The sequence below is a fragment of the Nannobrachium achirus genome (genome assembly GCF_963921795.1).
Source record: "Nannobrachium achirus genome assembly, chromosome: 7".
Lineage (NCBI taxonomy): Eukaryota > Metazoa > Chordata > Actinopteri > Myctophiformes > Myctophidae > Nannobrachium > Nannobrachium achirus.
In genome coordinates this window covers 11,055,256-11,077,755 of record NC_137816.1, presented here as the reverse complement: position 1 = coordinate 11,077,755, position 22,500 = coordinate 11,055,256, and the positions used below count along the sequence as shown (strand labels likewise).

The 22,500-nt window shown below is 43.8% G+C and overlaps 1 protein-coding gene across 1 annotated transcript in view; it reads left to right on the top strand.

Annotated features, from left to right (window-relative positions):
• Nucleotides 1–22,500, top strand: part of ush2a (Usher syndrome 2A (autosomal recessive, mild)) — a gene marked incomplete at both ends in the record, with an annotated part of 371,709 nt that overhangs the window by 325,757 nt on the left and 23,452 nt on the right. The window contains 7 exon segments of the mRNA XM_080730052.1: nucleotides 6,259–6,340; nucleotides 6,935–7,080; nucleotides 7,663–8,004; nucleotides 9,551–9,748; nucleotides 10,252–10,415; nucleotides 11,142–11,508; nucleotides 21,154–21,435. Coding sequence (XP_080586178.1) covers nucleotides 6,259–6,340; nucleotides 6,935–7,080; nucleotides 7,663–8,004; nucleotides 9,551–9,748; nucleotides 10,252–10,415; nucleotides 11,142–11,508; nucleotides 21,154–21,435 — 1,581 coding nt within the window.

The window sequence follows — 22,500 nt, the reverse complement described above, 5'->3', positions numbered from 1 at the left end:
GATGACATCGGGACAGGGGTCTCCAACTCTCCATATATGGGCATAAAAGGGACGTGGACGGAACTAATTTGCAAGACTAGTGTGATTCGTGTCGCGTCAACCGCACTGGTAATACAGACACAATATTTCCATATATGGGCATTCCCAGCACTGACTCACAGACAGACAGGATCCTCCGGGTTTCATAGTCTACGGTCGCAACAATACAACGACCAATGTAGAATAGAATAGAAAAGAGCAGTGGTCTTCAGCCTGTGGCCCCCAAATAATTGTCAAAACACTCCCATTTTAATGATAAAATAACGTTAATATTTAAAAAATGCTCACAGCCCACCCATCTGACCACTTCAAATGGACCCTGATCCAGAAAAGGTTGAGAGCCGCTGGAATAGAATGCTCTCTCTCTCTCTCTCTCTCTCTCTCTCTCTCTCTCTCTCTCTCTCTCTCTCTCTCTCTCTCTCCCTCCAAAGGGCCCATGCATGCAAACACATCAATAGTTAATAGACTTGTGCTTAATAGAATCAAACAGAATGTGACCATGTCATGACACAGGAAACATTCATAAAGGAAGTGGAAGACACAATCCTCCCTGAGGAACTACCTTTACTTGCACTTTATTATTACTGTGTGTGTGTGTGTGCGTGCATGAGTGCGTGCGTGCATGAGTGCGTGCGTGCGCACGCAGCCCATATGCTAATACTCGCATGTGTGTGTCTGCAGGGCAGGATACCAGGCCACTCTGACATCATCAGCATAATTCTTGTGACAAATACACATGGTTATTCTTAATTAGTATCACACACTGTCCCTCACATGTGCACATGCACGCACACGCACGCACGCACGCACGCACGCACGCACGCACGCACGCACGCACACACACACACACACACACACACACGCGCGCGCACACGCACACCATCAGGGACCCAGACTAACCTGGGGATCCATGCACATATACGCTAATGCACACTTGTATGCACCTGCGAACATGCGCGCGCCGCGCGCACACACACACACACACACACACACACACACACACACACACACACACCTCAAGACTCACACACACCAAAGAGAAACAAAGACAGGATGGTTGGAATGAGAAAATAAAAGATTGAATAGATTGCGATGTTAAGTTGTGTGGAGTCTTGTGAGATCTGAGGACTCTTTAATGTATAAATTAGCAAGGCCTCTGCCTGTCCCTTCTCCTCCTCTTTCTCTCTGATTGCTTTTCTCTGTCTCTACCTCTCTCTCTCACCCCCCCACCCCTCTCTCCCTTTCTCTCTACCTTTCTCTCACCCCCACATGCATCTTCCTGTTCCTCTCCCTCTCTCCCTCACCCCCAATCCCTCTCTGTCTGTCTGTCTGTCTGTCTGTCTGTCTGTCTGACTGACTGACTGTATGTCTCTCTCTCTCTCTCTCTCTCTCTCTCTCTCTCTCTCTCTCTCTCTCTCTCTCTCTCTCTCTCTCTCTCTCTCTCTCTCCCCCCCCCCCCCTCTTTCTGTCTTCTCCTCCCCCTCTGTCTTTGGCTTTTGGCGTTATTAACTGTTGACTTTGATCATTGTGTTGAATACATGGTCCTGGGGCTATGCTGGATGGACACACGCGCGCACGCACACACACACACACACACACACACACACACACACACACACACACACACACACACACACACACACACACACACACACACACACACACACACACACACACACACACACACACGTGCGCACACATTCAAAATGCAGTATGCAGTTACATCTGATGTCCTTTGATATCCTGTGTTGTAGCTATTCATAATGTCTGCATAGATGGACTGTGATAATAATTGTATAAAATAGGTGTTATTCAGTTATACAGCATTGGCCGGCATCACAGCTCTGCTAAAGCAACCATGCACTTTAAAATCCTCAGCGGTCATTTATTTAACCTGGATAGTGCTTCAAATGGACCCATAAGGTTCCATTGTTCCATTTGTAATCCATAATGTAATGGACTCACCTCTATTCACACACCATTTGCTGACAGTATATGATTATTGTCTAGGCCAGGGGTTCCCAAACTTTTTTGTCTCAGGGCACCCCATGAATATTGTTTTAATCCGAGGCACCCCTACATTATAATTTTCACTCCCAGCACCTTATATTTATAGCATATCGTCATTGTCGGGTGGAAACCTTGTATGTCCAAAACTGTTAATTTTTTATTTATCATCTATAAAATGTACTAAACTAGTGAAAACAGCAGATCTACAGCTTGTAGCTGTTTTCACTAGTTTTGTGCGACATGCAGTGTTGTATGATGAAGCAGGGCTTTGCTTTACCAAAAGACGTACACATTTGAAACTTGGAGATACGAGGTTTCTGCCCGACAGTGACGATATTTTAGTGATTATGTTGCGAGGAAAACGTTGAGATAATAGCCATTTTAGTTAGAACCGACTGAAAATAACTTTGTACTTCAAGTTTAAAATGATACTAAATATTTTTTCAAGTGTTCAAATAAATTCCAAATATTATCAAATTATCTCGCGGCACCTCTGTACTGCCGTCACGGCACCCCAGGGTGCCCTGTCACCCACTTTGAAAACCCCTGGTCTAGGTCATATGTGGGCAACTGGTGGCCCAGGGGCCACATGCGGCCCCCACCTTCACTTAATGCGGCCTGCAGGTTAATATCGGAATACTGATATATTATTGATTTCAGCTGTTACAATTCCAAACATGCAAACCTGACCCGCTTTAATTACTTCAGTAGTAGCTTAATGACTAGTATAGTCTTTTTTTGAGCGGTGGTCACAACGCTCCTATACGTGGCCGTGTGTGTGGGTCTGTCTGTCTCCGTCCGTGTATGTAGCCTAAACTTCGGCGCGTAACTAGTGCCGCACCATTTACGCCACTCGCGCAATATATACATCAAAATGTGCGGCTCGGCCGGGAATGGTGTGCTATTACCTTTCGTTCCGATCCGCCTTACCATGCCGACGTAATCGGCAAAAAACTACGCTTAATTGTCCCCATTGACTTATAATGGGACACTGCAAGAAATCACTTTCAAGTATTTTTCTCTCGTAAACCATAGGAGCTACAGTTTCAAACCTCGGAGAGGAGATTCATAATGATTTTAAGAATGAATCGAAAAATAATTACATCACTCGGCCTCATGGTGGCGCTATAACGGCCCACTTTACGTTTTGCCCCGTAACTCTTGAACCGTAGATCGGAGAATTCAAATTATTTTTTCCCTGGATTCCTTGGGTCAAGACGCATCTCCCCATATAGGCCACGCCCATTTGCGCCAGGATAGATTTTCCGCCATCTTGAATTTTCTCCAAAACACACTTTTTGCTCCTTTTCCTACATATTTTCTTCAAATGTCACAAAAATCGGTACACATGATCTATGAGGTGGGTAAACCACCGCTCAGTTCACACGGGTGTGATTTTTTTATGTCCAATGTATTTGTATTTAAGTTCATAAAGTTAACAAAAGAACATATAAATGCATTTGAAATTAAATAAAATGTTTACTTTTCAAGATTCCTATTTTTTTTTTTTTTTTTAAAGCTAAAAATAATTCCAGATTCCAATTCAAAAATAGCAGATCTGCTATTTTTTGCCTCTATATGCATTGTGGCCCTCTGGAGTGAGTGTGAGAATAATATAGTGGCCCCCTCCATCATCAAAGTTGCCCACCCCTGGTCTAGGTGTTGACCGTGTTGTGGGCATTTATATTGAAGTTGTTTTGTTTTTGGTTGTTATTATGAGGTTGAGAGGTTTATAAAGCCCTCCGTTTGGAGGCTGATATTAATGACCAGTGTTGCCCTGCTGACAATCAAATAAAAAGCCATCTGAATCAAGTTCACCTTTCTGCTCTTCAAGATGAACTTAACAAAGTGAATTTGGCCAGCAGTTAAAGTGACATTTTTAGTTTCCAATTTAACTCCCCCAAAAAACGCGTATGAAAAAAGAGGCATGGTTGTAAAACAAGACTTATCTGATGGAAATACAGACAGACCTCATCTGCAAGATGTTCTTGTATCCTCCTCGTAAAACTTTACTTAGAAATCTATTGCTAAATGGATTCCCTTATCATCATTTAACGAGACTCTGGTGAGTGTGTGTGTGTGTGTGTGTGTGTGTGTGTGTGTGTGTGTGTGTGTGTGTGTGTGTGTGTGTGTGTGTGTGCGTGTGCGTGCGTGCGTGTGTGCGTGTGTGTGTCTGTGACAGAGACAGGTAGTGAGGGGACTGTTAATGCAATGTTCGTCTGTTAGTGGTGGTGTTTGATTGTGTGTGTGTGTGTGTGTGTGTGTGTGTGTGTGTGTGTGTGTGTGTGTGTGTGTGTGTGTGTGTGTGTGTGTGTGTGTGTGTGTGTGTGTGTGTGTGTGTGTGTGTGTGTGTGTGTGTGTGAGAGCAGCGAGGGAGCTGTTATTGCGGTGTGTTTCAGTGCTAAAGTGTTTGGCTGTATTGCCATCTAGAGGTGTGTAGTTAAAGTCTCAGTGCTCCTATAAACGCGTGCGGCCAGATGCTGCTATTGACAATGTGCATATGTTAACATCTTTATGGGCCACATGCCTCACATATTTCACTGGCTTTTAATGGAGAGAGATCTCTCTTTCTCTCTCACTTCATCTCTCTCTCTCTCTCCTCTCTCTCTGTCTCTCTCTTTTTCCTCTACTCCCCCGTTTCTACCTCTACGCTGAGTGCTCGTACTCTCAGAGAGTACAAATGGAACCAAATGGGGTGCCATGGCATTGGTCCGAAGGTTCATTTGTCCGAAGGTTCATTAGTCCGAATTTGTTAAGAATACTATGCCTAACTCTAACCCTAACCCTAACCCTAACCTCAGTAACCCTAACCTCAGTAACCCTAACTAAATTCTGACTAATGTACCTTCAGACTAATGAACCTTCGGACTTATGGGCAGTCCCCACCAAATGGAGCCATATTTGGTTCCATCAACACCGTAATATCCTGTGTTAATTTAACTTTAGTTTACAATTGGAACAAATAACCAAGTGCACTCAGGATTTTACAGTGTACATTCTCTTCTCTCTCTCTCTCTCTCTCTCTCTCTCTCTCTCTCTCTCTCTCTCTCTCTCTCTCTCTCTCTCTCTCTCTCACACACATCAGGCTATGCCACTCGCTCTCTCCCCTCACACTCTCTATCCCTCTTTCATTTTATTCACAGCGTTCTCTTTCTTTGTCCATCTTTCATAATCAGTCCCCCCCTCCCCCTCTCTCTCTCACTCACTCTCCCCCTCTTTCTATCCTCTCCTCCCCCTCTCTCTCTCTCCATCTCTTGTGCTCTCCTCTCTCTCTGTGTTTAGGTTTTAGTTGGTGTTTTGGTGTCTTGGGATAATTAATCCCATTTTGCTGTGTGTGTGAAAGCATGTTGTCTGCCGTCATGACAACAGTGAGATGATGCATTGTGTTTGTGACGTTGGATGTTTCATCCTCGTTGCCGAGACCATCTGATTCGTCATGCTTTTTCACTTTACTTTGAATCGGCTTGTCCCCCCACCTCCCTTCAAATTAATCTCTTTACATGTGCTCATGTCGTTTCAGTGAAAAGGCGCATGCACTTGCACAGAGCATTCAAAAAGGCCAGCACTTGGTCATGCACAGTGTTGTATTACTTGAAACACACACACGCACACGCGTGCACACACACACAGACGCACACACACAGACAACAGCTCATGTTGAAGCAGCTCTCTGGTGATCATGTCATCACACACCAGGGCCTTTTGAAACAACTGTGTCTGTTATCAATTAGTAAAAGTGTTCCTATCACTCACACACACACACACACACACACACACACACACACACACACACACACACACACACACACACACACACACACACACACACACACACACACACACACACACACACACCCCTCTTGTGTCTGCTTGGGCACTGGGCTGGCTTCCATTGCCTTGAGCTACAGTACTGGCAGACTGTGTGTGTGTGTGTGTGTGTGTGTGTGTGTGTGTGTGTGTGTGTGCGTGTGCGTGTGCGTGCGCGTGCGCGTGCGCATGCGTGTGTTTGCATATTGCATAGCCTATACATGTTTTAATTATCTGTATGGTTCTTTTACACTGGTTTAACACTTTAACACGCAAAAAAATACTAAACTAACATTAGTTTAAAAACGAATTATAACTAAACAGAAAGTCTAAAGTAAATACAAATAAAAAGTAATGAAAAATGCACAACTATAATAACCATGTTGTCTGTGTGTCTCTCAGGGATCAGTCCTAGAGGCCAATATCTCTGGTCTGCAGCCCTACAGTGAGTACAGCCTGCGTGTGGAAGCTGTGAACACAGCAGGTAGGCTGCTGATAACAACACAACATCTCAACCTTCTCAGGCAGCGACCCTCAAAATAATCATATTTTAACTGGGGACCCCCCCACCCTGACGAGCACTAAGAGTTGGGGCATTACATTTTGTATATCACGATTTTTGTGAAAATAGCTACATGCTCACATAGATCAGCTATTTTCACAATTTCTGCCTCTAATATTAGACAATTTGACCAATATTTAATTTGTCATTTTAGAGGTATTAAAAAGCCCTCAAATTGTCACTTCAGAAATGTGCAGACACCCTCTATAACTTAAACTTTATGCTGGTGTGTTTACTGTCGAGTGAGAAAACAATGTTGCACATTAAGTTAATCATCTGTTTTGGCTTGTCTGCTTGCAACATGAGAGCATTATTCAGATTAAACTGTAGGATATTTAGCAGAACAGTTAGAAATTGTGTTTACAGATGAAAGGTTACGATTGTCAACACAAAATTCTATAAATACAGAACATAAAGTGCAAAAGAACCAATAGACAGCATGTACAACTGTATAAAACAGGGGAGAGAAACACCAGCATGGCCTATTGATTATTGATGTATTATTCCGGACCCCAGGCAGTGTATCCAGTGCATGGGTGGGCACTAGGACCTTGGAGTCGTCCCCAGCAGGCCTGACTAACTTCACAGTGGAGCAGAGAGAACAGGGCAGGGCCCTGCTACTGACCTGGGACCAGCCACACGCTCCTAATGGACTCATCACGGTACATGACACACACAATACATGTACCACATAGTACTGACCTGAGACCAGCCACACACTGCTAATGGACTCATCACGGTACATAGACCGTAGACGCAGAGACTGTACCACATAGTGAAAACATAGACATAACATAACCTCACATGTACGAGCACAAAGAGATCTGTGCATGCACGTACGCACACATAATTAGAAATAATGTATAATTTGTTTGTAATTATTATTTAAGTTTTTCAAAAATTTCCAAATACAAATGTCACAATTTGTCATAAATGTAAAACAAATTCAAACATTTTTTTTAAATAATTTCAAATACATTTAGTCAATCTAGGAATTTCCAAAGATTATTACAACTTTTAATTAGTGAAAATAGCCGATCTACAAGCTCGTCAATATTTTCATTCGTTTGAGTCCCGGGGAGATATCAAATTTCTATTTTGGTTGTCGAGCTAAACACTTTGGGAATTGCTGGATTGCTACATGCACACCTTCATTTGAACTGACCCTATAGGTCACTTATCTTCGCTTTCATTTCTGTTTAACTTTTCCTTCAGTTTAACCTGTCCTTTTCTGTTCCTTCCAGAAATATAACGTGTACAGTGAGGGGAACCTGGAGTTCAGCGGTCTGTCTCGCCAGTTCCTGTTCCGTCGTCTGGAGCCGTGGAGCGTCTACTCTCTCCTCCTGGAAGCCTGCACCTCAGCCGGGTGCACGCGCACCCCTCCCCAGCTCGCTACCACAGCCGCCGCACCCCCCGCCGCACAGCCCCCTCCCACGCCACTCTCCATTGGCCCAGACCGGGTGTCACTGACCTGGGGCCCGCCTTCCCAGCCCAATGGGCCAATAGGAGAGTATTTGTTGCTGGGACGGAGTCTGGATGAAGTGGGGAGGGGGCGGAGTAATGAAAACGACCTGGACAGAGGGAAGGTCGGTAAAACAAAACTATAAGTAAACTTTAACTATAAGACCGGTGGTGTAAAGTAAACTAAGGTCATTTACTCAAGTACTGTACTTAACTCTCCTACTGCCAGATTATTTATTTATTTATTGGGTCTGGTGCCATCAAAAAGCGGCTTACCTTTGCAACGTTATAGTAGATAGACAGACATTTATTTTTTTTTTTTTTTTTATTTTTTTTTGATTGTGCAATAGTGCACTTTGGTCTGCCAGGCAGCAGAGGGCGGCGTCATGCGAGAATGAATGTGAATTTGCCTGTTATGTGTTGCCGTACATTCAGACCAGTCACTGGCCACAGAGCCTTACAGCCAGAGGAAATCAACAAGGAAGTGAATTGGTCTCCGTTGATGTTAACGCATAATGGATTTTTTACACCATCACCGCGGAAAATGTGTTTACAGTACACGGCGGCGCGACCCCTCGTCAGCTTCAACAAGGTAAACGAAAGAACGAACGAACGCGAACGAGCGCCGTATTGGCGCGGAGGTCTCTTGAGAATTGGGGCGAACAGGAACGTCCAAAGCAGTATAAGAGTTAAGCACAATTTTGAGGTATTTTTTACTTTACTGGAGTATTTCCAATTTTCAGTACTTTTACTTCTACTCCACTCTCAAAGGCAAATATTGTACTTTTTACTCCACTACAATTATTTGAAAACATATAACTTCTAAAACATATAGACTAAAAGTAAAAGTAAATGATAACAGTATAACAGAGAAGCTCAGCATGGCCTTATACTGTTAGTTAGAGTGTTCGCCCTGAGGGCTGGGAGGACGGGGTTCGTTCCCTGCTGGCCGAGTCATATCAAAGACTATAAAAATGGTGCTCAATACCTCCCTGCTTGGCACTCAGCATCGAGGGTTGGATGGGGGGTAAGTCCCTGTGACGTACTAGCATCATGTCCAGGGGGGGTACTTGTACATTAAGCTGCCTTGCTCACGCCAAGGAAACAGGAGATGAACTATGGGCCACCTACCTTGCTATACTAAAACATAGACAAAAATCAGTTTTCTACATATAAATTATCATCAGTAATGTAATAAACCTCACTGAAACAATTTCTGAGCAGTTGTAAAACTGTTTCCACTCCCTTCCACCATTACCCCAAATTATTATGTAGCCTATTATATTTTTGTTATTATTTCTTTCTCCAAGCGATTTTCCTGAAAGGTCACCTTGACTGATTGATTGAGTCATTTAGAACTTGAAAAAAAGGGGGTTAATTAGTTAGAGTCACCGTGTTGCAGAATATTTAGCTTAGTCTGTGTTCCACTAAGGACATAGCCTCGCGTAGCCAGGCTTTACTCATCTACGAAGAGAAAAGCCTGGTGACAATATAAGGCAGAAAGCGCTCAACTTCCGCCGGGTGGGCTTCCCCGGAAGTGAGCTTCCCCGGTTTTCCCCTAACGTAACTTCCGTTAAACGCAGCACTTCTGCTAGAAATCTTGGAACCAACCGGAAGGCATATTGTCTACAGGGTGCTAAGGACATTGTGGTGTTTGGTTGTGTCCACCAGGTTCTGTTCAGAGAGACCTCTCCCGAGGACGCAGACAGGTTCTCCTACACCGTGACGGGCCTGAGACCGTGGACGCAGTACCAGTTCAGCGTCCGTGTCGTCAACCCTGCCGGCCACGCCCTCAGTCCCTGGGTCACCGTGACCACTAAGCAGGGTCCCCCTCGCGGCCTCGCTGCCCCTGCGCTCGCCCACCTCCAGGTAGGGCATTCACCAAATATTCCAATATTCGAATATCAAAGTCACTATTCGACGTTGTTCACCGAAGTCGAATATTCGCTTATTGTTTTATTTTTTATTGTTTTCTCTTTAAAAAATGTACAGTTTATAACGCTTGGCTAGATAGGAAGTCATAAGAATGAGTTGTCAATGCCCCTGGTGGATGAATTTGTTAATGCTCTATACCAGGGGCCGTGACCCCCAAAATAAACATATTTGAACTGGGGACCACCACCCTGACAAGCACTTGGAATTGTAGGTATTACGTTTAATGTGACTCGGTTCCGCAGATAAATATTGTGAAAATAGCAGATCTTTGCGAGGCGTTGTGAGCATGTAGATCGGCTATTTTCACAACGTTCGCCTCTTGCTTACTTAATATTTGACAGTTTGGCCAGTCCTGTCGAATATTCGACTATTCGAATACTTTGAGGTCGAATAATTCGAATACTAAAAGTCACTATTCGTGAATGCCCCACCTCCAGGGACGCCCCGGTGAGCTGCTGGTCTCGTGGACGCCGCCCCTGGAGACCAACGGCGTGCTGCTGTCCTACAGGGTCCAGAGGGACAACGTCAGCTTCTCCTTCAGCTTTGACCCGTCTGTCCTCAGCTACACCGACGAAGACCTCCTGCCTTTCACCGAGTACAGGTGTTCTTCTGAGGCCTCGAATGGATTATTACACAGAATGCATAATGAATGGCCGGGAGGGGGTGATGAATTGCCTCGTAAAAAGTTTGAATTAATGGTTTTTAAAAATGTCAGGTGGACAGTCATAACCATAGATGGTGTTTTCAGCCAGGCTCCCTCGATTTCATCGGTCTGGGGTGTGTCTGTATGTAATGTATGTATCCCCACAAAAGTACGTACGGTATCTCTCCACGAACGTTGACCAATCCCAGTGTACAGTTTGTGCCTCGTTCACAAACTGTACTCCAGGCAGCAACACCATCATTATGGGGTCCTCAGAGTTACTACAGGGGGTCCCCCAACTCTTTGTATAATAGAATAATTATTTAAAATGAACAACTTCAACCCTTGCATCCCTATTCTGAGGAGAACTTTAGCCAAAAATAGCAGATCTACAAGCTGTTGCGAGGCGTTGAGAGCTTGTAGATCGGCTATTTTTGGCGAATAGGTTTGGAGGGAAAGGTAAAATGTATCGACGATTTAAGTGGTTAAATGTCTGAAAAAACATCTGGGTACAATTTTATACAGTATGTAGTGGGGGTCCCTGATTCATTTCCCTGTCAGCTAAGGGGTCCTTGGCCTGAAAACGTTGAAGACCCCTGACATAAGACTTTAAGTTAAGACGTGCAAAACAGGGACCTGTGTCTTCTACTATTAAACAACGTTGCTTTGTGTTCTGTTTTGCAGCTATGCAGTCATCGCCTGTACGTCCGAGGGATGCGTCACCAGCCCTTACGCAAACATCACAACCTTAGAGGCCCCCCCTGTCACCGTGGAACTTCCCTCTCTGAACATCGCTGCGCACAGCATAAAGGCTTCCTGGAGCATACCACTGACAGAGAACGGGGAGGTCACGGAGTATGTGCTCCGGCTCAACGAGGAGGAGGTGTACCGTGGCGGGGATCTATCTGCGACGCTCTTAGAGCTCCAACCTCACACGCAGTATCAACTCGTCCTATTGGCTTGTAACAGTGGGGGGTGTACCCCTAGCGCCACAGCCTCCACAGTGACTGGCGAGGCCCCTCCTGCTGGTCTACTGGCCCCAGCTCTCAAGGTACCATTGGTTTAATCGAATGCTTTAACCAGTGAAAAATAGCAGATATACAAGCTCACAGCGCGGCACCCTTTTTGAAAAAGTCGTGAAAATGTGTGCAAATCTTTGAATATATGTATTTTCAAAGCGAACGTTTGTAACTCAAATTTTGCTTCTGCGTGGTCCCTGGAACTAAATATTTTGAGATTGGGGTCCGTGGCAAAATAAATATCATTTTGGGGGTCCTTCCTTCACATGAAAAGGTTTGAGAACCACTGACATAGTAGTCTCTCAAGAACAGACCAACTGAGCTCCAGTTAAGTGAAAAGGACCTTTTCTTTGACGATTGCTAGCCAGATTGCTGACATAGAAACATAGGTTTTTCAAAAAATCTTAGAAGGATTCAAAAGACACTTATAGAATCGGGTCAAAATTAAAATTTTCACGATTTTTCAAAAATAGTAGATCTACAAGCTTGCAGCGCGGCACTCGGTGCCGCGCTGTGAGCTTGTATATCTGCTATTTTTCAATAGTTAAAGCATAAAATATTGATACACAATAATGTGTACCCGTTCTAAATGGGTTAAATTCACTTTCACATAATAAATGGTAAATGGTGCAATTTATCCAAGTTGTTTACAGAGAATGTGCATTACATTCACCCATTCACATACACATTCATACACCGGTGGCAGACCAACCGATGCATGGTATGCAAGGGACATTAGGGGTTCAGAGTCTTGCTCAAGGACACTTGGACAGTAACTCTGGGGGAGCCCGGGATCGAACTGGGAACCTTCCGGTTGCCAAGCGGCCACTCTACCCCTGAGCCACTGCCGCCCCACATAAAGCCTTTTACCTCAGTATGTCTAGAGTTGCACAATACACTAAGTCTGTGTTTCTCACAGGAGAGGTGGGGGTCACATTTTGAGGACCTCAAATAAGAATATGGCTAAAATACTTTGATTGAACCTGGATCAAACTAGATTTTAACTTATTTTATAGTAAACAAGATCCAGATGGAATTGGATATACTTGAGTATTAAGTTCAAGTTCAAGTTGTATTAGAAAACATCATAGCATAACAGTATGAATTTAGATTTTTCTTACAATTCAGTTCAATAAGACTAGAGGACCGCTCTATTAAAAAAAGAAAAAATCATCAAATATCAAAATACCACACTAAAAAAAGTTTCTATTAGTTCTGGTAAAGCTTGTATGCTCTTGGGAGGAACGACATCTGGTGCCTTTGTGTGTGACTCACAGGTTGTGTGAGAGTCCTTCCATTCCTTAGGTTGTAGCGACTTGTGTTTGCAGACAGGCTCTGAATCATCGGACTGGTCCCTTCTCTCAGTAGTCGGTTGAATTCTCTCCTCGCCTCCAGAGTAGGGAAGGAATTAGTTGGTATCCCAATGATGCCGCGCAGCACCTTCTCTGCAGACATTCCAGTTCCTGGATCAAGTGTTTTGGAAGGCCGACGTTGAATGATATCATTGGAGACGTACATGAGACACACTTGATTGTTGATCTTGACACAGGGCAGTGGTCCTTTAGTTCTCTCCCACAAGGAGAGTGACCAAGCTCTTACATATTATTTGGTTATTCATTCATCCTGTTTCAGCAGCAGCAGCAGTCGACGTGAACGGTCGCATTTTTTCGTTCGCTCCGTCCCGGCAAGCTAGAATCCAGGGACAATGGAAAGGAGGGATACTTCTTTTTTTTCTATTGTTTCTTGTATGGTTTGCCAACTCGTGTCTCAGTTCGCCATGGAACGCTCATAATTGTATATACGGAGAATTATGTGCGGGATGGAGAGGAATCACGCAGTGTTTTTTTTCCTCCACGTTGGGTCGGAGCTAAAACATCTCGGCCTCGGCGAACTTACTGTCCTTGGGACGCTGCTGCTGACAAAGAACAAACCCCAGGTTGGCAGAATGGACAGACGGTCCATCATATACTTTATCCTGCTACGCTCTGGTGATATAGAGGTGAATCCGGGTCCGGCGGTCACTCGGCAAGCTGCCGCCCGTCTCAGGAGGGAACTACAACTGCTTTCAGAGACAAAGAACCCCAGCGTAGGAAACATCGATACGGGTTCTGCTGGTGACGAGTGCTATGCTAGGAACAACGGCTGCACACCCGGCTCTCTACAGCAAAGCTCCAACCCCTCGGTAGACGGTGCAAACGACCTCCCGGAGGACCCCCCGCCGGCTCCCTCCCCAGACATCGAGGCTACTCGTGACCAGCTCGCGGCCGTGGTTTTCGAGCCGCCGCCCGATAACAACAGCGCCGATGTTGACCTGGATGTCCCCCTGCCGGCTCCCCCTCCCCCCCCCCGAGGATGCTGGTGCCCAGATCGCGGCCGCTGGATCGCCGGAGATGACCGTCGACCCGGATGCCCCCCCGCTGGCCCCCCCACCCCCCAGGGATCGTGATCAGTCGTGGCTGGCGGCATATCTTGGCTTTGAAGCAGTCTGCGCCGCCACACCGACCCCCCGTGCCGACGAAAAGTCATGGATCTCCTCCTGTATGAGCCCTCAGTCAACAAAGGAACCTGACCTCCCCCCCACCCCCACCGCTCCCCCACTTCAGTCTCAACTACAACCGGACTATGATGACCACCTCCCCCCCACGACAGACTTTCCTGTCTCGGTCATAGACAAAGAGCCCCCCAGCTCCGACGTTGGCTCGATCACTACAGAGAACATGCACTCTGTTGTTTTTGCAAAACCAGGACTTCATCTAGTCCATTTAAACATCAATAGCTTGAATCCCAAAAAACTGGAGTTAATTAAGGGAATGTTTCATGACGGTAAGGCAAAGATTTTATCCTTCTCTGAAACTAAACTTGATGACTCGTTTACAGATGCTAGCATTGAAATTGCCAACTACACTGTAATCAGGAATGATAGAAACAGGTGGGGAGGCGGAGTTTGCATGTATGTACATAATGATGTCAATTTTATCCCCCGTCCAGACTTACACCACAGTTCTCTTGAAACTGTATGGATTGAGGTAATCTTTGAACATGCAAAAAACATACTAATATGCGCTGTCTATAGACCACCTGATCAGAATGATTTCTTTGAGCTGTTTGATGAGAACTTAGCAAAGGTGGACGGTACTGAGTATCACATTTTGGGCGACTGGAATGTGGATGTTTTGCGTAAAGAAGCACCCATGTTCAAGTCCTTTGATGGGTTATGCAATCAATACAGCCTCACTCAGCTTGTCACAGTACCCACCAGGGTGACAGAGCACTCCCAAACCCTCATAGATCTCGTCGTAACCACTGACAAGTCCAAAGTCACCGCTAGCGGGGCTATTGTATGCGGTCTTAGTGATCATTATATGATCTACTCTACCCGATAAATACACAAACCCAAGGCTAGTGGCCACAGAACTGTCGTAGCTAGAAGCCTGAAGAACTACTACAGTGAGGCTTTTAATCTCAAACTAGCGGGTGTAGACTTTTCCCCAGAGCTGCAGTGTACAGATGTCGAAGAAGCATGGTGTGGGTTTAAAACCAAATTGACCAATGCTCTAGACGACGTGGCCCCCTTGAATACCACCAGGGTTAAAGCCCGCCAAGAGCCATGGTATAACTCAGATATTGCAGAATCAGCTAAACTCAGAGACAAAAAATACGATGAAAAACGAAAGTGCTGCAAAAAGCTCAGTAAAAAATTCAACCCTGACCTCAAAATCCACGTTGAGCATCTTACTGCTCAATGCAAGAGACTTAGAAACCAGACAACCGCCCTAGTTAGATCCGCCAAAAAAAACTACATCGACGACAAAATCGATGAATACAAAAACAAACCACGAGACCTATGGAAGTTGCTTAACAACCAATTAGGCTTAAAATCAAAAAACATATGCCACAACATAAACATCAAAACGGACGCCGCTCTCATTTCTGACAAAGGTGAAGTGGCTACCCATCTTAACAAAACCTTTACCACCACAGCCCGTTCACTGGTCGAAAGACTGGTCGCCCCATCTGGGCGGTATGGTGTAAAATTTGTTAAAAAATTCTACAAAAAACTGGGCGTCAGAAAAGACAGCTTTAAACTTTCCACAGTGACAACTGATGAGGTGTTTAAAAAATTGAGCGCCCTACCTCAACACAAGGCCACTGGCCTTGATAAAATCCCAGCTAGATTTCTCAGAGATTCAGCCGCCACCATTGCTCCAATCATTACCCACATAATTAACCTTTCCATCGAACAGGGTCATGTCCCCCAGGACTTCAAACTAGCAAAAGTAACCCCCCTGCACAAAAAAGGTAGCAAACTAGACCCTGGAAACTACCGCCCTGTTTCCATTCTTAGCTCCATATCCAAAGTCATGGAGAAAATAGTCTACGAACAGATTGCAAGATATCTCGATGAGAATAATCTGATTTACGAGTTCCAATCTGGATTCAGAAAATCCCATTCCACTGACACATGCCTTCTCTATTTGACTGACCAAATCAAACGCGAAGCGGACCAGGGCAAATATAGCGGCATGGTCATGATGGACCTCCAGAAGGCATTTGACACCGTGGATCATGCTATTCTGATTGAGAAACTAAAAGCCATCGGTCTTGACAGCGCAGCAGTGAGCTGGATGCAATCTTACCTGCTGGGGAGGGAACAGGTGGTGGAGATTAACGGTACCCTGTCCCCCCCCCTCCCAGTAAGCTGTGGTGTTCCTCAAGGTAGCATACTGGGACCTCTGTTGTTCCTAATATACGTGAACGACATGGCATCTGCTTGCGACTGCAACCTGTTCCTGTTCGCGGATGACTCGGCTCTCCTAGTCTCGGGCAAGGACCACTTGCAGGTTGAAAAGACACTTAACTCTGAACTGAGTAAGATCTGCACATGGCTCAACGACAACAAATTATCAATTCACCTGGGAAAAACCGAGTCCATCCTCTTTGGATCAAATCATAACCTCAAAAAGGTAGATGACTTCACAATCAAAGTGGGTGACAAGGTCATAACACGAAAAAACGAAATCTCTTACTTAGGATGTATCCTTGAAGCTAATCTTTCCAGCGAAAAGATGACTTCTAAAGTAATAAAAAAAATCAACCAACAAACTCGTTTCCTACAGAGGATCGCCCCAATGGTCAACTTCAACACACTGAAGACCATAGCTGGCCTGGTGCAATAATCCAGCCCCTCTTTGACTACGGAGTCCACGTATGGTATCGTGACGCCCCACAAGCCCTAAAAACTAAACTCCAAACAGCCCAAAATAAACTAATTAGGGTCCTGCTTAACCTTCCCTATCAGACTCACCTCACCGCTACTCACCAGTTAAAAGTGGGGTGGCTCAGAGTAGATGACAGAGTACAGCAACTTGCAATAGGCCTGGTGTACAAGATACACTACACCACTATGATACCCAAGTACCTGTCAAAATACTTTATAAACGTTAAGGATGTCCATAATTAAACACCAGAGGCAGCGCCACAGATCACGTTCAACCCAGAGTCAACTCAAAGAAAGGGTCAAACTCGTTCTTCTGCTACACCACAAAAATGTGGAATGCCTTACCGAAGGCCATAAAGGAGTGTGGATCACTAGCATCCTTTAAAATTGCCCTGAAAAAACACTTACAGGCAGCAGCCGTTCGCAACTGGTAAAAACCTAGCCCAACCCTACCCTCCCCTGCCCCTTCCTTGTATATACTTACTGTTTGTTTAGACTTACTGTTATCTTTTTCTTTTCTTTATATCTACTGCATAGTACTGTGTTCTATTTGTCTGTCATTCAATGTTATATATCCCCTGCCCCTTCCTTGTATATACTTACTGTTTGTTTAGACTTACTGTTATCTTTTTCTTTTCTTTATATCTACTGCATAGTACTGTGTTCTATTTGTCTGTCATTCAATGTTATATGAGATACTTAAATGGTTTCCTGTTGAAATAAGCTTAGTCTTTTCATGGATCTCCTTTTAGTAGACCTTGTACCAGTGAACTGTACCGTCATGAATCTGTACATTTTCCTATGCAAACTTCTAATAAAGCCTTCAATCAATCAATCAAATTCATTATCACCAGTGTTTCCTCATTGCTTTCACTACAAGACATTAGGGCATTCACCAAATATTCGAATATCAAAGTCACTATTTGATGTTGTTCACCGAAGTTGAATATTTGCTTATTTAATTTTTTTTATTGTTTTCTCTTTAAAAAATATATCGTTTATAAAGCTTGGCTAGATAGGAAGTCATAAGAATGAGTTGTCAATGCCCCTGGTGGATGAATGTGTTAATGCTCTATACCAGGGCTTCTCAAAACTTTTTAGGCTGTGACCCCCAAAATAAACATATTTGAACTGGGGACCCCCACCCTGACAAGCACTTGGAATTGTAGGTATTACATTTAATGTGACTCGGTTCCACAGATAAATATTGTGAAAATAGCAGATCTACATGCTCACAGCGCCTCGCGTTGCGAGGCGTTGTGAGCATGTAGATCGGCTATTTTCACAATGTTTGCCTCTTACTTACTTAATATTTGACAGTTTGGCCAGTCCTGTTGAATATTCGACTATTTGAATACTTTGAGGTTGAATAATTTGAATACTAAAAATCACTATTCGTGAATGCCATACAAGACATATTATTTAACAGTGAAACCTGGATGTTATTTTAAGTAAGTAGTGGTGCTTATCCACCAGTTTCCGCGGGAATTTACTGCAGAGTTATGTGTGGGACCCATCCGGAGAACAGCTGACATACAAGCTCACGTCGCGTCACAGTTGCAACGATAGTGAGCTTGTAGATCACACTCGGCTGCGACGACGGAAGTGTCGCACACCTTCTGCGCAACGCACGATGGGACGTTGGAAACTTGTGGATAGTATCTTTAAAAAATTGATGAATTTTTCCACTGGCCTCATACACATAAATAACCAACCATGCACACACACACGCACGCACACACGCACACACACTCTGTACCAAGTCTCTGTTGTCGCTATGCAGGGTTGGGTAATTACAGTTGTGAATTGGTATTCACTGCAGTGGTGCCATTCTATTAGCATAAAGCAGAATGTGGTTCAATCTTTCTCCCGGTGGACAGACATCCTGCTGTCCTCTCTGGACAAAGACAATGAATGACAGAGGCATGGCTGCACTGAGACACAGTGTTGGGCAATATTACTTAGGAGAGTAATCGTTACTTATTACTTATTACTCCTTGGAAAAAGTAATAATATTATATTACTTATTACTTGGAATCAAGAGTAATATGTAATATATTAAGTTATATTACTTTTTTTTTTTTTACCTGCAAAATCTGTTAAGCCAGCTCCGTTTAGAACTGAATCCAATTTATTGGAACAATAAGAGTCTCTGGGATGCGATTAAAGAAATTATAAATTGCAGGCTTTGTAATTAATTAATCTCAATTAATCACATTTTAATCACACATCAATATTTGACCTGGGAACAGTTAGAAACTTTTTTAATGGATTTTATCAATTAATAATTAAGACATATAATATATAACCCAACAAAACATTGCTTATTTTTTATTACATTTAAAACTCTCAGCTCTGTTGAAGACCCCTGCCTATATTATCCTTAAATAATAGGCTACATATTTTCTTTTCTGCCTAAAAAGTGTAGGCTATTTTAGACGTGAGGTGCAGGGGCTCTGGGTGTTCCCACTAAGGAAAGTAGGCTTTCAACTCCCTAAAACCGTGACTCCGTGAGTAGTTTTACATTTTATAACAGACATGAGGCTTATAGAGCATCGCAGCGGAAGTGGATGCCTGGGGTCACTTTCACTTTCACCATTCATTTTCGCCATAGACTTTTACAAAAACATTTATAACAATTATGTTAAGCCTCGAACCAAGCCATCCAGGATGGAGGTGAATCATGATCACACAACCTTTGATCCTATGTGAAAACATATTTTAATATTACATTATTTGATATACTACATTTAATAACTACCCTTTGTTTAGCGATTTTTAAAATGTTCTTTTCATAGAAAAAAAGGTTGTATGATCATGATTCACCTCCATCCTGGATGGCTTGGTTCGAGGCTTAACATAATTGTTATAAATGTTTTTGTAAAAGTCTATGGCGAAAATGAATGGTGAAAGTGAAAGTGACCCCAGGCATCCACTTCCGCTGCGATGCTCTATTGGGCTCAGACAGTGGAGGCTACGCTAACTGGCTATTAGTGGCTAACAGCAGCAACTCAGTCCACGGTGGTCCCGCTGAGCTCCGCCTCCGCTGCGGACCCCCGCGGACCCCTCCGCGGCCGAGAGGAGTGCTTGTAGATTGTAAATGTCCCATCCATGTAGCGCGTCGGCGTCGCACGCTGATGCTCGCTCTGTGACAGGCAGCGCTGACACTGCACTGGTCCATGCACTGGTCTCATGACATAAGCAACGTCATAACTGTGCGCACTGCGCAAATGACTGATCTACAAGCTACATCGCATCTCTGTAGAAGTGTAGATGTATGTTGATGTCTTGTAGATCTGTTCTTTTTCTGCAATCGGTAAAATGGCTAGTAACGGAGTAGCGAGGCTTTTATTTTGCGAAGTAAAGCGTTATATATTACCATTTTTTTTAGAGTAATACCTTATATTACTCGTTACTGGAAAAAGTAATAATATTGCAGTAATATATTATTAGTAATTCGTTACTGCCCAACACTGCTGAGACATGCATGTTGTAACTCAGACTCACTGTTTCTTATATACTTATTCTACTCTTTTAATTGAGTATTGTGCCAAAGTAATTTTTGGGAGTATTTGTTTTTTGTTTTAGTTTTTGGCAAGCTGATGACTTTAACACCGCTACATTTCAAATAGAAATATCATACTTTTGCCTCCACTACATGGTAATGTACATACTGTATAGGAAGGGAAACTTGGGGCCAAAAAGTTAAATATATATATATTATGAATTAACCACTATTTAGATTGGAAAGAGAGTGGAAAGAGAGTGGAAATAGCAGATCTACAAAGTTATCAATGTGCAGCTTTCTGAAAATGTACTTTGTCATTTGTACTTTTGAATGCTGGAGTATTTACTTGAGTATATCCTTTGTCCACCACTGAGTAGGGCTGTCATGATATGACATTTTACATGACGATTAATTGTCGCTCAAATAATTGCGATTAACGATTTAATTGTGTTTTTTCGTTGACAATTACATTTTTGTTTGGCTTGTAGGCTTTGAAGTTGCACATGGCAGATATGAAACATAACCTAAATATACAAAGAAATGACAGGCATATTTTACAACTTTATACTTAAAAAAAATAACCTTGATAGTGGAAATAGCCAATCTACAAGCTCACAACGCGTCGCATAGCGACGCGTTGTGAGCTTGTAGATCTGCTATTTCTACTATTTTTTATTAATAAACAGGTGTTTCCTGCGAAACACGTGTTTTTTCTGCAAAAAATATCTAAAAAATTACTTTTTATAAAAAAGTTGATAAAAGTTAAATTGTTGATCAGGCAGTTGACCGGCAGAGAATGAGTTAACATTTCTCAACATGGAAACGATTATGACGATTATGCAAAATAATCGCGATTACCTAAAATAATTGCGATTAGACGATTATGTAATAATTGTGACAGCCCTACCACTGAGTAAAAACAGGATCTGACCTTTGTCCTTTTATCTAAAGGTCACGGGTCCAGAGTCAGTGGAGGTCAGCTGGACGCGTCCAGAGAAGCCTAACGGTGTCATCACGGGGTACGAGCTCCGCAGGGACGGAGCCCTCATCTACGTGGGCGCAGAAACCCACTACCATGACTTCCTGTTGTTGCCTAACGTGGAGTACAGCTACGTGGTCAGGGCCAATAACAGCCAAGGAGCCACCAGCAGCCCCGCCTCCACGGCCAAGACCAACCCTTCAGCACCCTCTGGTGTCACGCCGCCCACACTGCAGTCTGTTGCACCAGACCAGGTAATTCCCTCCTTCATTAATTCTTTCTACCATTTACTCATTCTTCTGACAGTCTACTCCAGGGGCCTTCAACGTTTTCAGGCCAAGGACCCCTTAGTAGAGAGAGAGATGAAGCAGAAGCAGGGACCCCCACAACCTTTTTGCATAGATTCCATATACTGTAGTTTCACTGTTTAACAGCACAATCATCAGTGTATTTTAGATTCATGTCAATTTGTGTTTTCAGATATTTAACCCTCTGAACCGTCGATACTTAATAAACTTGACCTATCACTCTGTACTTAGTCCCTTAGTTCTTTGCCGAAAAATAGCCGATCACAACGCCTCGCTGTGCGTTGTGAGACCCCCCGTTGTGAGACCCCCTGTTGCAGACCCTTGGTCTACTCTTCTTTTTTCCCTTCATCTACCCCTTTCGGGATTCAATGTGGCCAGCTAGTGACGTCACTCATCTATGACATGTCTATTGCGTATAACTCAAAATGTGGGCAAGGTTTCATCCCAGTCCAACCCCTAGTGCAAGCAAGGTTCTTCAACAGGGGGTCTGGGACCCCTAGGGGGTCCTCAGAGTGATAGAAAGGTTTTTTTCTTCTTTTTTTTATATTATAACCACTTGAACCCTAGTATTCTGAGAACTTTAGCCAAAAATAGCAGATCTACAAGCTCACAACGCCTCGCGCTGCGAGGCGTTGTGAGCTTGTAGATCGGCTATTTTCGGCAAGAGGTTTGGTGCAGGGGAAAAGAGCAGACTAAGTATAGAGTGAAAGGTTATGTTTATTAAGTATTGACGGTTCAAGTGGTTAACACATTTAGGCCTAACCTATAGTTAGGCCTAAATCAGAAATTAGCCAACAAAAACAAATTTGTTGCTACATACTGTACATGCCCCTCCCACACACTAAAATGTGTACCCGGCCTGAATGGGTTAAATATCTGAAAACACACCTTAACGTGAATCCAAAATCCACTGATGATTGTGCTGTCAAACAATGAAACTATATGGAATCTATGAAAAGGTTGTGGGGGTCCCTGCTTCATCTCTCTCTCAACTAAGGGGTCCTTGGCCTG